General features: G+C 43.1%; 2 protein-coding genes across 2 annotated transcripts in view; both read left to right on the forward strand.

The window, feature by feature from the left end:
- LOC106611462 (deubiquitinase DESI2) overlaps positions 1–4,978 on the forward strand; it is an 11,393-nt gene extending 6,415 nt beyond the window's left edge. Inside the window, exons 3-5 of the mRNA XM_014211676.3 lie at positions 334–427; positions 1,297–1,438; positions 1,695–4,978. Coding sequence (XP_014067151.1) covers positions 334–427; positions 1,297–1,438; positions 1,695–1,946 — 488 coding nt within the window. The 3' untranslated portion in view covers positions 1,947–4,978. The remainder of the gene's footprint in view (positions 1–333; positions 428–1,296; positions 1,439–1,694) is intronic.
- Positions 4,979–5,693: 715 nt separating this feature from the next.
- LOC106611464 (serine/arginine-rich splicing factor 5) lies at positions 5,694–13,786 on the forward strand. Its single transcript, XM_014211682.3, has 8 exons — positions 5,694–5,837; positions 6,573–6,704; positions 6,791–6,861; positions 9,276–9,422; positions 9,829–9,901; positions 11,355–11,428; positions 11,585–11,692; positions 11,976–13,786. The coding sequence occupies exons 2-8, from the start codon at positions 6,579–6,581 to the stop codon at positions 12,367–12,369; spliced, it is 993 nt and encodes a 330-aa protein (XP_014067157.3). The 5' UTR covers positions 5,694–5,837; positions 6,573–6,578; the 3' UTR covers positions 12,370–13,786.
- Positions 13,787–16,687: the final 2,901 nt, after the last annotated feature.

Below are 16,687 nucleotides of genomic sequence, written 5' to 3' on the forward strand. Positions count from 1 at the left end.
TTCTATTCCAGAGATTCTATAAAACAGCTTCTATTCCATAGATATTCTATAACACAGCTTCTATTCCAGATATTCTATAACACAGCTTCTATTCCATAGAGATTCTATAACACAGCTTCTATTCCATAGAGATTCTATAATACAGCTTCTATTTCATAGAGATTCTCACACCACACGATATCGTCTCACCTTCAGCTTGCTACATGGTTCATGTACCTTTGTTAGAAAGCAAGGTGGCGACAGCCATCATTTTTCTCATGCCCGTATCGTGAGCTGCCTCAATGAAGACAGCACATTTACTATTGTGTTCCTTATTCCTCCTCTTTACTACAGAGTTTGCATATGGGGGCCACCCGTATCCCTTCAGTGGCATATTTGAAATCAATCCTGGAAACGCCACTGAATTAGGAGAGACCTTCAAGTTCAAGTGAGTTTACATTAAAACAGACACACACACACACACACACACACACACACACACACACACACTGGTACACAAAGTGCCTAATCACATAAAGAAGTGGTCAATGGCCGCTGTTTCACGACAGCAACAGGAAATCAAAGACTATCTTTGTTTACAGTAGCGATGTGAAGACAACATTACACTGTATCTCAAATTGCACCCTATTCCCTTTTTGACCAAGGCCCATAAGACTACATTTGGGACGCCGACATGCAATTTGGGACGCAGACATGCAATTTGGGACGCAGACATGCAATTTGGGACGTAGACATGCAATTTGGGACGCAGATTGCAGTTTGGGACTCAGACATGCAATTTGGAACGCAAAAAGGCAATTTGGGACATGGCCTACTGAGCAGCGGCCTGGTATTCATTAATTGTATCGTGATGGTTGGTGTTTGGGATGGGAGTGACTGATGCTGGTTTCTATACAGGGATAGAATAACATTATATGCACCCAATTACCACCTTTCATTTGGGTAGTTTATTAGGATCCACATTAGCTGATGCAAAAGCAGCAGCTACTCTTCCTGAGGTCCACACAAAACATGAAACGTAATACAGAACATCAATAGACAAGAACAGCTCAAGGATGACGTGATGCAGAATGACGTGATGCAGAATGACGTGATGCAGAATATGACGTGATGCAGAATATGACGTGATACAGAATGACGTGATACAGAATGACGTGATACAGAACATCAGTAAACAAGATGTACAATGTGTCCATCCAGAGGATCTTCACTTCTTTTCAGGAATACTTCAATAGTTCCAACACAAGTTTTAGTAAGGATGTGAGTATGATTACAAAACATTTTTTTCTAACACAGGGAGGCTATTGCTTTGGGCACAACAGACTTTGCAGTGGAGGATATGGATAAAATCATGGAGGAGCTGGGGAGGGATTTCAAGGGCAATTCCTACCATCTAATGCACAAGAACTGCAATCATTTCTCATCCTCACTGTCTGAGGTCAGTTTCTGTTTCATCACCGTTTCATTAGAGAGGATTACTGTTTGATTATACATTTTGAATGATACATTATATTGACATTTATTGTGAACAATCTGACAGAGCCATTCAACCATTTTTAAAAGGAACATTGCCTATTGACAGTAATACATATTTTGCGGAGTATGTTTTTTTTATTTGCCAATTGCATATCCGATACTGTATCCACATTATTCAGTCCTTTTCCTGACGACATGTTTGTTTCGTTCTATTCCAGCTGTTGTGTGGGCGTGAGATCCCTCGCTGGGTGAACCGCCTGGCTTACTTCAGCTCCTGCGTGCCCTTTCTTCAGACCTGCCTCCCTAAGGAGTGGCTGACCCCAGCAGCCCTCCAGAGCCACATCAGCATGGGCCTCCACAAGGAGGAGCGGGAGGCCGGGGAGTCCAGCGACGAGGACCCCAACTCAGCCTCCGGGACCGCCGGGGCGGGCACCGGATCCTCACACAGCTGTCGCCATACACGAGTCTGAACCAATAACTGTAGGTCTGAAGAGAATAGCCAATAAGGACTCTCTCAATGACCTTTGACCTCCGAACCCCTGGACCAGAAGGTCACCAGGTCACCTCTGCTGGGGATGTAGTGATGTAATATCTGTGGGCCTGACGGAATAACCACCTGACCTCGTAGTACCCTGAGAACAGAGACGTGGGGACGGATGATTAGTTAGCCTGCTAGTACTAGCTCACAGAGCCCGCCGGGGCCAGGGGACCTGCAAAAACCTACAGATCCTTGGATCCTTTCCCTGGTTTTCTCCCTTTTAGATATGGTAGATCTATTCTGAAGGGGGATTTGTTATAGGTTTGTTTACCAACTAACTCAGAGCATGGTATGGCTCTTTTAGATTGACCACAGCTACATGATGTACTGTAGGTCTGGGCTACTTTGTAGTATTTCTCTTTTTCCATGAACTTTTAAACCTTTTTCAGCCTTCATCCCTGAACCACCCTGATTCCCTTCTTGCAGAGCTCCTTCTATTGTAGAGTAGACGGATATCAGACACCACAAAGATACATCTAAAGTGATGTCCCAAATGGAACCCTATTCCCTATATAGTGCACTACTTTAGACCAGAGCCCTATGGAACCCTATTCCCTATATATAGTGCACTATTTTAGACCAGAGCCCTATGGAACCCTATTCCCTATATAGTGCACTATTTTAGTCCAGAACCCTATGGAACCATATTCCCTATATAGTGCACTATTTTAGTCCAGAGCCCTATGGAACACTATTCCCTATATATAGTGCACTATTTTAGTCCAGAGCCCTATGGAACCCTATTCCCTATATATAGTACACTATTTTTTTGTTGTTGACAAGGGCCCATATGGCTCTGGTGAAAATAAGTGCCCTATCCAGGGCATAGGGTTCCATTTGGGACGACGCCTAAGTATGTCTCTGCCTGAGACTACTAGTATTGTGACGTTAGCAGGATGTTACTTGCTGCTCATTTCAAGAGGTACTTGTTCAATAACCTCCTTACTTGGGCCTTCAGTCTTAACTTCAAATATGTTTTGTTTTGTTTATGTGTGTGTGTGTGGGGGTGGAGTTAATATTCTGGCCATTTTTTGGGGACGTTGAAGTGGACTATATATAGTGATATGAACCATATATATAGTGATATGTGCTCTGTTTAGAAGGAGTAATTACATGTGTGAATTTCAACCAGCACATTTCTGTTCAACGTCATTCTTAACTGAAAATGATGTGCCAAGAGCAAAGGATTGGACAAAAGTGAAGACATCGAAATTAGTTTTGGACCATATTGATTTCAATGATTACATTTGATCATATTAGTATTATATATTTGGGTGTTATTTGTCTATTTCATGGTCTCATGTATTGTTTAACAAGACATTGTCTGCCCCCCCCCCCATATAATTAGCTATTTACTACCATCATATATGATGATTAACACTGGCAGATGTCTCTGAAACATGCATTTACACACTTCTTCACTGGGAACCATTCAATCTTTCATCAGGAGATGAAACAGAAAACTGATCAAGAAAGCTCAGCCATTGTAACCGATCAGTCAGTGCAACAACATAAGAAATCTCAGCAGTGAAAGTGAAACTCGTAGTTGTTGCATCACAGTTTTCCTCTTTTCTTGACCCCTCCTCCCCATAGAGTGATTGAGTAGGTGTGTGAGGGGTCTGGGGGCCCGTCAAGGGAGGGGTGTGTGTTACAGTTAGGGCATTGTGTGAAGGAAAAGGGTTTTTGTTGTGAGATGTATTTTGATTGGTGAGGCTATGTTTCTGAATGTGTTGGATTCACATGTGATCCCTGAAACAAGGGGAGGAAGTTGTCCTACTACTATAATATTGTGTTGTCCTACCGGTCAGCCAGTTTGATTTGATTTGTCCTACCGGCCAGTCAGTTGTCCTACCAGTCAGCCAGTTGTCCTACCAGTCAGCCAGTTGTCCTACCAGTCAGTCAGTCAGTTGTCCTACCAGTCAGCCAGTTGTCCCACCAGTCAGCCAGTTGTCCCACCAGTCAGCCAGTTGTCCCTCCAGTCAGCCAGTTGTCCCTCCAGTCAGCCAGTTGTCCCTCCAGTCAGCCAGTTGTCCCACCAGTCAGCCAGTTGTCCCACCAGTCAGCCAGTTGTCCCACCAGTCAGCCAGTTGTCCCACCAGTCAGCCAGTCCTGGACTAGAGTATTACACTGACTACCATCCTATCAAACAATATAAATAATGCAGTTTCCAGACGAGACAGACGTTAGGCTACATGTTATCCCCCCTTTTCTGTTCTGTTCCTGCATTATATTACAGCTGCTCTTGTAGAGTCAATAGTATCTATTCTGAAGTCCAGTCCATTGCATTCCATACATAAGTCTTTCTGGAGAACAATATTGTCATTTTCTTTCTCTTCTCCTCCTTGGTTTACTGTCTGTGTCTGTCTGTCTGTCTGTCTGTCTGTCTGTCTGTCTGTCTGTCTGTCTGTCTGTCTGTCTGTCTGTCTGTCTGTCTGTCTGTCTGTCTGTCTGTCTGTCTGTCTGTCTGTCTGTCTGTCTGTCTGTCTGTCTGTCTGTCTGTCTGTCTGTCTGTCTGTCTGTCTGTCTGTCTGTCTGTCTGTCTGTCTGTCTGTCTGTCTGTCTGTCTGTCTCCATCCCTCTGTACCCCATCCCCCTCTCAGGAAGGAAATCACATGACCTGTGCTTTGTTACACAGGTGTCTCATTATTATCCATCAACTCCATGACAACTGGGCAAAATAAAATAACTATATTTATTTGTTTATATACTTATTTTTTAAATCATCTATATTTTTATAAATTTTTTATGTGTAGTGTCATCTACGTTATTATTATTTTGTTTTATCTTGACATTTAAATGGGTTCTGTTAAGGTCAGTATTCCATGCTCAACATTGAAATCATTTTTGGTACTTTCTACAGAGAAGACCTTTTCTATTGTATTATGTATGTGCTTTACCGAATTGTAAGACGATGCCACAAATGTTGAGAATGGTAATAGAGTAAAGATAGAAGAATAGCAGTAATACGTTGTCCTGTCCTTGAGTTTGGCCACACCGTCTGAAATGAACACCATTGAATGGGAGGAAAATCATATGTTGACTTCAGTTAGATGAGATGGCCAGCAGGATGTTGGGAAATGTATCATAAAGATCTGGCTAGTTGTATGTACATTTTCAGTACATTTTGGTTTAAGAGATGTTTAGGGTGCAGGAGCAAACTAACCCAAGATAGGCCACTGCCTGTCGTTTCCTTTGGGAGTAAATTACTCATAGTGGGCAGAACAAGCAAGAAGGTGGGCAGAGCTAAACACGAGCCAGTGAGAGCCTATTGGCTCGTTCTAGCATTGATTTGCATATTTCCGTTAGGGAACGCCCAATTTTAAGTGCGCCTGTGCAATAACTCAATTCACGCTTGCGCTCCTAAACGCAATTTATGTAAACTTTGGCCAAGGGTGAAGTCTATAAAACTTAGTCCACTCTGTTCGTAACATATTCTAGTTTTGAACAATGTATTGAGATCAAATGTTTCATCGATGAGAACATTAGCAGAATATTGGCCAATAAACCATCTCGCTTTCATCTTCTCCCACTTGGAGGCCACTTGGCTTCCTCTCACCACCAAAAAAATGTGGTAATGAGTGAAAACACCAACCGGATGCTTCAGATTTATACATCCAGTGAAATATCTGTCTCATTGTTATTATATCTGTGGCATGGGTCTTGTGGAACGTTTTGATAGGTCTGGATGACTGGAACACGCCCACTACCTCCTTGGTGCTGAAGAACATCCGGTTTCCCCTTCGTCCTCTCACTCCGAGTCGCCATTTTGACACACATAAGCCAAGCAAGCACACTACCAGAAGTAACGAAGACAACGGAAAGGGTGAGGTTTAAGTTTCGATAATTGTAATGTCGTCAGCAGACTGGCACAAATAGTTGGCGAATTAATAATCTAATAATTCATATTTTTATGTCCAGAGTGCCAAGCAAGTAATGCAGCTAAACTAGCTATAGCAGCGAAAAGGCAACTGCACGACATGGTAACGTTAGCTAGCTAATAACGTACGTAGCCAACTAAACTCAGCGATTATTTTTTTTGTGGGTGGGCTGGATCTCCGATGTAACATAAGACGTTTTTAATCCAACTACTGATTTCAGCGCCCAAAGAATAGCACCACTAACACAGAACATTTTCGTATAATTGCGGGCTTTTCTTCGGGTTATAATGCCGCGTTCAAGACAACTGGGAACTCGTGGAAAAACGAGCTGCGACCGGATAGCTAGCGACTAACGTTAACTAGTTAGCTTGCTAACGTATATACATGATCAAGATAATGATTTAATTACTATTAAACCTGATGTAGTTTATTCGTTTAGCGTATATGTGAAACTGTTTACGTTGCTGAACCCAGACTAGCTGGCTATCTGGCTAGTATTAGCAAGCGTAAAGGCTTTTAAACTTGGCTTAAGTGCACTTCAGTATTGATTACTCTTGGCTAACGTTAGCTAGTTGGCACACTCTGATCTGGGCCTTGTCGGCAACCTACGTGTTTGGGGATAAATGTACTGTTAATGATCGAATAACTTAATCACTTAGCCAACCTTTTTGTTGTTCTAGATAACTATGAGTGGATGTCGAGTGTTTATCGGTCGTTTGAGCCCTCATGCTCGTGAGAGGGACGTGGAGAAATTCTTCAAAGGTTATGGAAGGATCCGAGAAGTAAATCTGAAGAACGGATTCGGCTTTGTGGTAAGTCGGCCTTGCCTCGTGTCTTGATCAAACACCTATTGTGAATGTTTTGTTTGTTGATTAGTTTAACCCTTCTCTTTAATCAGGAGTTTGACGACCCCAGAGACGCTGACGATGCAGTTTATGAGCTGAATGGCAAGGAACTCTGTAGTGAAAGGTAATGATATGGATACACATTGAGCAATGTCTCATCAAAGATAAATTGTGAAATTGTATGTTTTGACATTTCATACATATGGGCAGTGTTGGGAAGAACTACACAATTACTTGAGTAAAAGAAAATGACTTGTGAAAGTCACCCAGTAAAATACTAATTTGAGTAAAAGTCTTCAAGTATTTGGTTTTAAATGTACTTGCGCATTAAAAGTGTAAATCATTTAAAATGTCATATGCTAACCATATGACACTTTCTTTTTACTTATTTACCAACGAAGCTTGTGTGTTTAGTGAGTCCTCCAGATCAGAGGCAGTAGGGACGACCAGGGATGTTCTCTTGATACGTGTGTGATTTGGACCATTTTCCTGTCCTGCTAAACATTCAAAATGTAACGAGTACTTTTGGGTGACAGGGAAAATGAATGGAGTAAAAAGTACCATATTTCCTGTAGGAGTGAAATAAAAGCTGTCAAAAATATAAAAAGTACAGATACTAAAAAAAAAAACTACTCATGTAGTACTAAAGTATTTTTTACTTAACTTACATTATATAATGCAGTGCATCTCCTCCTCATGGACTGCACCAGATTTGCCAGTTCTTGCTGTGAGATGTTACCCCACTCTTCTACCAAGGAACTTGCAGGTGCCCGGACATTTCTGGGGGGAATGGCCCTAGTCCACACCCTCCGATCCAACAGGTCCCAGACGTGCTCAATGGGATTGAGTGGGATTGAGATCCGGGCTCTTCGATGGCCATGGCAGAACAATGACATTCATGTCTTGCAGGAAATCACGCACAGTATGAGCAGTATGGCTGTTGGCATTGTTATGCTGGAGTGCAGGATAAGCCTGCTGGAAGGGTACCACATGAGGGAGGAGGATGTCTTCCCTGTAACTCACAGCGTTGAGATTGCCTGCAATGACAACAAGCTCAGTCCGATGATGCTGTGACACACCGTCCCAGACCATGACGGACCCTCCACCTCCAAATCGATCCCGCTCCAGAGTACAGGCCTCGGTGTAAAGCTCATTCCTTTGACGATATACGCAAATCGGACCATCGCCCCTGGTGAGACAAAACTGCAACTCATCAGAGAAGAGCACCTTTTGCCAGTCCTGTCTGGTTCAGCAACGGTGGGTTTGTGTCCACAGGCAACGTTGCCGGTGATGTCTGGTGAGGACCTGCCTTACAACAGGCCTACAAGCCCTCAGTCCAGCCTCTCTCAGCCTATTGCGGACAATTTTTTTAAGTTGCTAACTGTCGAGAGGGCGATTACGCTGGTATAACAAGAGGGGCTGTACTAGGAGCTACTGACACGGGGAGAAGGGAGCGAGTGACTGCAACCAACCAAGCCGACTCGCACTATAGTAGACTAATAGCTGCCATAGCTAGGTAATTTATCATCAAATATGATTACGTAGTATCTGTCTTGACAGCATTGAACTGGGAGAAGCTAGTAAATAGGCTGAGGCTGCAGTGCATGCACTTTCTACTCCTTCAATTACAAATAACAATTCCATTCAGAATATTTAGTAGCAGCCTACCTGCTGGTCGTTGTAGCCAATTAGTTATCTCCAAACTTTTGCGACACACGGAGCAAGGCTCTGTCTGTAGCCTTTTACTGCTTTGTCTAAGGATTAGTCAACAACAAGCTACACGCTAGCCTTTTACTGCTTTGTCTAAGGATTAGTCAACAACAAGCTACACGCTAGCCTTTTACTGCTTTGACTAAGGATTAGCCAACAAGCTACACGCTAGCCTTTTACTGCTTTGACTAAGGATTAGCCAACAAGCTACACGCTAGCCTTTTACTGCTTTGACTAAGGATTAGCCAACAAGCTACACGCTAGCCTTTTACTGCTTTGACTAAGGATTAGTCAACAACAAGCTACACGCTAGCCTTTTACTGCTTTGTCTAATGATTAGCCAACAAGCTACACGCTAGCCTTTTACTGCTTTGACTAAGGATTAGCCAACAAGCTACACGCTAGCCTTTTACTGCTTTGACTAAGGATTAGCCAACAAGCTACACGCTAGCCTTTTACTGCTTTGTCTAATGATTAGCCAACAAGCTACACGCTAGCCTTTTACTGCTTTGACTAAGGATTAGCCAACAACAAGCTACACGCGCCTCATAAAACGCAAGAGTAGCGGCGTAAATTAGTTACTCTGGCTACTGCACCATGTCACGTTCGGATCAGGACGGCACTTCTGGACAAGTCCGTTTAAAATGACGCACCAGAGACAATCGGATCCAACCCATTATTTAGAATTCTGGACCTACTAACAACTGTAATGATGCCCCCCCCCCCCCCCTGTTCAGAGACATTAATCACATAATACGTTACGTAGGATGAAAGAATAAGTCTTTTAGTCATTTCTGCAGCCCTGTTAAGTGTCTGGTCTGTTTACAGGGTGACTATAGAGCATGCCCGCTCCAGAAGAGGGAGGGGTGGTGGACCTGGGATGGGAGGAGGAGGAGGAGGACGTTTCTCACCTCGTTTCAGCAGCTACCGCCAGGGGTCTGGTGATCGCCGTGGTGGAGGGGGTGGTGGCTCCAGGTATACAAACTACACCACTTCATTTTAACCTTCTCGCGAATGGACTTTAGTCAGTGTGATTAGTTCCCCTCGTAGCTAGGAGACGTTACATTCCTGGTGGCTCCATGTGTTGAAAAGTAGCATATATATACCGACTGAATATTTAGACTTATCGCGCTTGATTTGAATGTGAACATTTGTAGAAGTCATTTCCCCAGTGTGATTCAACTTCCTGTAGTAGTTAGAATGTTGTGACATCCCTCTGTCTTGATCCTATGCTGTACATTCATGTATTATATCTATTGACCTGTGGCTTCATTTAATGTCAAGCTCTCACGTGCATTAAACATTTCAGCCCTAATAGTAACAGGTCATTTCTTTTCACCCCCTCGTGTTTATAACTTTGCTCTGCCTTCCTCCCATGCAGTAGGTATGGTCCTCCGGTGCGCACTGAACACAGAATCATCGTGGAGAACCTGTCGTCACGCATCAGTTGGCAGGTGAGAGGTTAAACCCATCTGGTTCAGACCATTACCCTGTACTTACTCTGATACTGCCTTGTTTTCTTATAAGCTGCATTCTTATTGAAAACATGTTTTATTTATAACCAAAGGACACGGCTATATGCTCAAGTCCATTACGGCAAATAGAACGGCAAGGCCCCTTTTGGATCCAGGAATTCATTGTTTTATATCTTGACTTAGTTTTTACTGTGTCTTTCAAAAAAAGCACTTAAACCAGTAGTTAAATCTAACCAATTACATCTTAGTTTTTATTTTAACAGCTTATTCTGGTTGTTAGTTTATAATGGAGTTGCGTGCACAACCTCCTTGGAGGTGTTATGTGCATAGCGCCCCCTGCTGGTTGTGTTTTCAATAGTGTCCATTTGGTGCCTCTCCTTACACGCAGTTGCAGCTGGTCTAAATCTTGGCTGGGCCCCGTAGCGGGTGAAAGGGCTCTAGCGCAGGATAGCGTTAGGATGGTCCCTCGTAGCCCCAGTCTGGAGGTTCTGTGGTCTGGTCTGGTGGGGAAACCCCCCCTCCCCTCTCGACTGCAGCCAGCCTGTAACCCACTCCACGTTCCCTACACTCTCCCGTTTGGTTCTTATATCTGTTGCTGATGGAGCTGGGGGTGTTGACAGTTGGGCACACTGCACACCCTCTTACTTCGTTCCTTCCCCTACTTGATCTCTGGTGGTCCTTTACTTGTGGAGGCTGGCCGGAGTCCGGGTCTGTCAAGGCTGAGGGAGGTCGTTTCTCAAGGGCTTAACACTGTGACTGCATTGGTTCCAATTGGTCCGCTATTTGGACACGTGGCTCTTTGCTAATGTCTCCCTGGGTATGGAACGGTAAGTAACATATAACTCATGTGATTGGGTTTAAGGGTTGGGAGGAACAGGAAAGTAGAATCCTATACCTTAGTCTTAACTGGGAAAACTTTTTATATAAGCTCTTATGGAAAATTAATACTAGACCAATTAATAGGTTACTGAAAGAACCCCTTGATCAAAATGGGTCATGATGAAATGAAAATACTTCTAACCTCCATAGACTTCATTTTAGTTTAGCGATGCCCCCTAAAACCATTATAGTTGCCACTAACCGACAACATATCCAAGACACTACATCTCAAAGGATTTGTCGCTTCTCACCATGTTACTATTTGTCACATGAATCCAATTTGACTGACGAACCTGAAATCCAATCCCAGAGTACTAAGTAGCATCAGGTTTGTCCTTTGAGTGAAATGGTTAGCTGTGATGCTATGGCTCGTCACTTATTTAAACGCCCCTCGTGAGAAAGTGCCAGAACATCACATTTTTACTGTGTTTTGATGAGGTCAGTAATACGGGGGGGGTTGGAGGTTTACAGTCATGTTGCTTTACAGGTTCAGAGTTTTCTCAGCTACATTTGTGTATTGGTCTGTCACTGACTCACGTATGCTTCACCACAGGACCTGAAAGACCTGATGAGGAAAGTTGGAGAGGTCACCTTTGTGGATGCCCACCGAACCAACAAGAATGAAGGGTGAGGTTTCTGTCCCATTTCGCACAAAATGGAAGGACTGAAATGAGGGACGACTATCCTCTTGTTTTCCCGTTTTTAATAAAAACAAACGAATGTGGTGCGCCCTGTTGCTGTTATGAAATGAGCTGCCAACTTACATGTGACTTGTCTCGACAGGGTGGTGGAGTTTGCGTCACACAGTGATATGAAGAACGCCCTTGATAAGCTTGACGGTACAGACTTGAATGGACGAAAGCTGAAGCTGTCTGAGGATCGCAAGAGCCGGTAAGCATCCCTCTTCCAATCTGTAGTGAAGTTGGATAAATACAAGATTGTGATTTTTCAGTTTGCAGCTATAGTTGTGAACCAACCCTGTCTTGATGTTTAGGGGCAGTCTAGCTAGCTACAGAAATGTAGCTTCAAAGATTGGCCTGCAGTGTTGAGCACTACTAAGGGACTTGAGATTGGAGTATAAAGGACTGGAATGCAACTGACTTCTTTTAGGGAGCTGACTACATTAGTGGTTGGGGGGTTAAATGTAATTAATTTAATTATTCTCTTTCATCAGCCGCAGCAGGAGTCGTTCCCGTGGCTCTCGCAGCTACTCCCGGTCCCGTAGCCGTAGCCGGTCCCCCCGCTCCAAGTCCCCCAGCCGTAGCAGGAGCCGTAACCGCTCCAGGAGCCCCCGCTCCGCCAGCCGTACTCCGGAGAAGAAGCCTTCCTCAGGAGGAGGGGGCAGGGCTGCACATCGCTCCACTTCACGTTCCCCTTCCCGTTCCAAATCCCGCTCCCCTGCACCACGTTCCCGTACCCCTCCCGCACGCTCTCGTTCCCGCTCCCCTCCCGCACGTTCCCGCTCCCCTCCCGCACGTTCCCGCACCCCTCCCCCACGTTCCCGTTCTCCTGCCCCGGCCCGGAAGCCGTCCCGTTCTCGGTCCCCCTCGGTGGAGAGCCAGCACTGAGCCGCTCTGAGTGAGCTGTTTAGGAATAGTCCAGTGGAGGGAGTAGAGACTCATTGGAATGGCTGGAATGGAACAACACTGATAACGTTCTGTTTATTCCGTACCAATGAGTCTGTCCTCCTGATTTAAAAGTGACCACCAGTCTCCACTGGTGTAGTGGTATGTATGGACTGAAGGGGATGTCGTGCTGGAACCAGCCTGCCTGCCTGCTAGTGGGTTGTAATGAAGAGGAGCCTTGCCTTGGGTCTAATGCCCTCTCTCCCACAGTCTAATTTTAAAATCTGAGCTTTAGTCCTGGTTGGTTCAGTTCCTCTTGGACCTGGACTGGTTATTTTATGATTAGAGGTTGGATCCTGCGTCCCCCAATTCAACTTCTAATTTAGTCTTTATTGCGATCTGAATAAGTAAGTTTCCTTTTGAAAACACAACTTTTTTTTTTTTTATGAAATGTACAGTGTGATTTGAGAGCTTTTGATTGGGTCGTAGTCCTGTTGAATATTTGTGTCGTTGTCCCTGCGGGTTTGTAAGTCTCATTGTAATTGATAAGTTGTATGGAATGTACCTCTTTTTTTCCCCCTTTGACAAACTTTGTCTAATCAATACAATATGTTTTTTTTGTCCTGTTTGTGTTCGGATCCATACTCTAACAGTTAAGTTAAACTGCACCCAAAATGATTTAGATGGGTGTTGTGTAGTCATCTTCTATTGGGTTTTGTTGCATTTTAACATTGACTGATACTGAGAAATACTGAATAAGCATTTCACAAATTAAGTGATTGTCCTCATTTTTTTATTTTTTATAAACATAAGACTACAATTGCATAGTCTAAACCATCATTTCTAAGTGTGCATGCTTTGTTGATCTTCGGTGTACTCGATGGGCGAGCCCCGCGTGCAAATTTGGAAGATTGTGGTCATTTGACTCTTTCTGTTCAAAATGGTTGAACTAAAGAAAATTCCCCTTTTTACCTGCGGCTCCGGAGATGTGATGTCCCTTGTTTATTTTTTTCAGCTTTCTTTTTAGATTCTGCTCGTCTACATTTTGTGGTCTTACCAGATATGAGACGGACAGCAGGGTGGTCTGCATGTTGTGGCAGACAGGGAAATGTCTGTCAAATACGGATTTGCTACAAATAAAACAATCTTTGCAATTTTTTTTAAAGGAAATGGTTCCCAAAAAAAAGGGATAAAATGTGATCTTTATAGATCACATGGGGGATGTGATCCTCAGCCTGAAATGTCCCCACTTCTGCTGCCGATTTTAGCTAGCTTTTGACGTGGTGCAAGTGAAGACGGTCATGTGAAGGCAGGGCGGTCATGTGCTAGCAGATGTCCTGTGTTGGATCCTCTGTGAGCAGACTGGAGGAATCGCTACCTGTTAACACAAAATAATAAAGGTTTCCCTTTAACTTGACAAGTCCATTTTAAGAACCAATTCTTTACAATGATGGCTAAACCCGGATGACGTTGGGCCAATTATGCGCTGCCCTGTGGGACTCCCAATGACGGCCGGGTGTGATACAGCCTGGATTTGAACCAGGACTGTAGTGACGGCCTTATCACTGAGATGCAGTGCCTTCGACCGCATTCGCCGCCCTGGGAGCCCGGCTAAGCAAGCGGTGTGAAGTCCTTTTACAATAGCTGAAACGGATCTGGGACCACCAGGCTCAGCTGTCAGTCGGTGTGTAGTTTTCGAACACTTAATCCCCACTGCTAGTATTTTACTATATAGCCAAGTGCACCAGAGTTTCATACCACCAGGTGGCATAATTGAAGTAAGTGTAGACAGATGTTCAGTGATTACCGCATGTTGATTGATCTGAAGTGATAATGGGTCGGACAGCTGTCGCCCCCCCCCCCCCCCCCAAAATTGTCCGTAACGTAACAATGTAAATTATTTACATTGTTAGGTTTGCCCTCATTTTGTCTGCATGTAAGTATATAAACAGTATTCCATATTGACAAAGTGAAAACCTATTTCACTTTTTTGTTTTTTGCACTTATTGAAAATGAAATGCAGATCTCATTTCCCAAAAATGTAGCGCCCCTGGGTCAGTACTTTGTAGAAGCATCTTTATCGACGATTACATCTGAGTCGTCTTGAGTATTTCTGTATCAGCTTTGCACATCTGGCTTTGGGGATTTTATATCATTTCGTGGGGAGTGGTGGTGAACAGCAATCTTAAAGTCTTTCCACGTACTTTAAATGAGATACAAGTCAGGGCTTTGGCTGGGCCAGTCAAGGACTTTCACATTCTTGTTCTGAAGCCATTCCACCATTGCGTTGGCTGTGTGCTTGGGCTCATTGTCTTGTTGGAATGTATGTCTTCGCCCCCCAGTCTAAGGTCATTTGTGCTCTGAAGCAGGTTCTCATCAATGATTTGCCTGTATTTGTCTCCATTCATTGTTCCCTCTATCCTTCCCAGTCCCTGCTGCTGAAAAGCATCTCCATAGTATGATGTTGTCACCACTATGCTTCACGGTAGGGATGGGGTAAACCAGACAGTTTTTCTCCAGACATAGCACTTTGCATTCAGGCCAAAGAGGACAACTTTTTTTGTATCAAACTAGAATCTTTTGACTTGTGCCCTTAGTCTTGCACATGCCTTTTTGTAAATTCCAGGTGTGCTGTCGTACATTTTTCTCAGGAGTGGGTTCAGCCTGGCCACTCCCATAAAGCCCAGATTGGTGAAACGCTTTGGAGACTGTTGTCCTTCTGGCAGGATCTCCCATCTCAGTCAAGGAACTCTATAGTTCTGTCAGAGTGGTCAATTGGTTCTCGGTCACCTCTCTGACCATTGGTGTAAAAATATTTTAAATACTACTTAAGTCGTTTTGTGGAGGTATCTACTTTACTATTTATATTTAACTACTTTTACTTCACTTCCTAAAGAAAATATGTACTTTTTACTCCATACATTTTCCCTGACACCCAAAACTACTCGTTACATTTTGAATGCTTAGCAGGACACAGACCATGGTTCCAATTCACACACTTATCAAGGGAACATCCCTGGTCATCCCTACTGCCTCTGATATGGTGGATTCCTTAAACACAAATGCTTCATTTGTAAGTTATGTCTGAGTGTGCCCCAGTCGATCTGTAAATGTAACGTGCCGTCTGGTTCGCTTAAGTTAAGGAATTTAGAAATATTTATAGTTTTGATACCTATCTTTATTTGAGCAATTACCTGTACTTTTTCTACTTCAGTACAGTGCCTTCAGAAAGTATTCACACCCCTTGACTTTTTCCACATTTTGTGGTGTTGCAGCTTAAATAAAAAAACATTAAATTGCCATTTTGTGTCACTTACCTAAACACACAATACCCCATAATGTCAAAGTGGAATTATGTTTTTAGAAATCTTAACAAAATAAAAAAAACAAATGTCTTGAGTCAATAAGTATTCAACCTCTTTGTCATGACAAGCCTAAGTACAGCGCCTTCAGAAAGTATTCATACCCCTTGACTTATTCCACATTCTGTTACAGCCTGAATTCAAAATGGTTCCGTAGAATATTTCATCCATTTACACACAATGCCCCATAATGATGAAGTGAAAACATGTTTTAGAAATCTTTGCAAATGTATTGAAATAGAGATCTCATTTACATATGTATTGACTCAGGGGTGTGAATACTTGTTAGAATCACCTTTGGCAACGATTACAGCTGTGAGTCTTCCTGGGTAAATCTCTTAAGAGCTTTGCACACCTGGATTGTGCAACGTTTGCCCATTATTTTCAAAGTTCTTCAAGCTCTGTCCGATTTGGTTGTTGATCATTGCTTGACAACCATTTTCAGGTCTTGACATAGATTTTCAAGTAGATTTAAGTCGAAACTGTAACTAGGCTACTCAGGAACATTCATTGTCTTCTTGGTAAGCAACTCCAGTGTAGATTTGGCCTTGTGTTTTAGGTTATTGTCCTGCTGAAAGGTGAATTTATCTCCCAGCGTCTGGTGGAAAGCAGACTGAACCAGATTTTCGTCTAGGATTTTTCCTGAGTTTAGCTCGTCTGTTTATTTTTTCCCTCTGAAAAACTCCCCAGTCCTTTACAATTACAAGCTAATCAAAATGTTATTGGTCACACACATATATATGTATATGCACTGTTGGAACTAGGAACACAAGAATTTAGCTACACACGCATTAACATTTGCTAAATATATATATATATATATATATTTAACAAATGTTAAAATATCTAAATATTAAAATATATATATATATTTAGCAAATGTTAAAATATCTAAATATTTATATATATATATATATTTAGCAAATGTTAATGCGTGTGTAGCTAAATTCTTGTGTTCC

This window comes from Salmo salar, chromosome 09 (genome assembly GCF_965601325.2).
Source record: "Salmo salar chromosome 09, fSalSal1, whole genome shotgun sequence".
Lineage (NCBI taxonomy): Eukaryota > Metazoa > Chordata > Actinopteri > Salmoniformes > Salmonidae > Salmo > Salmo salar.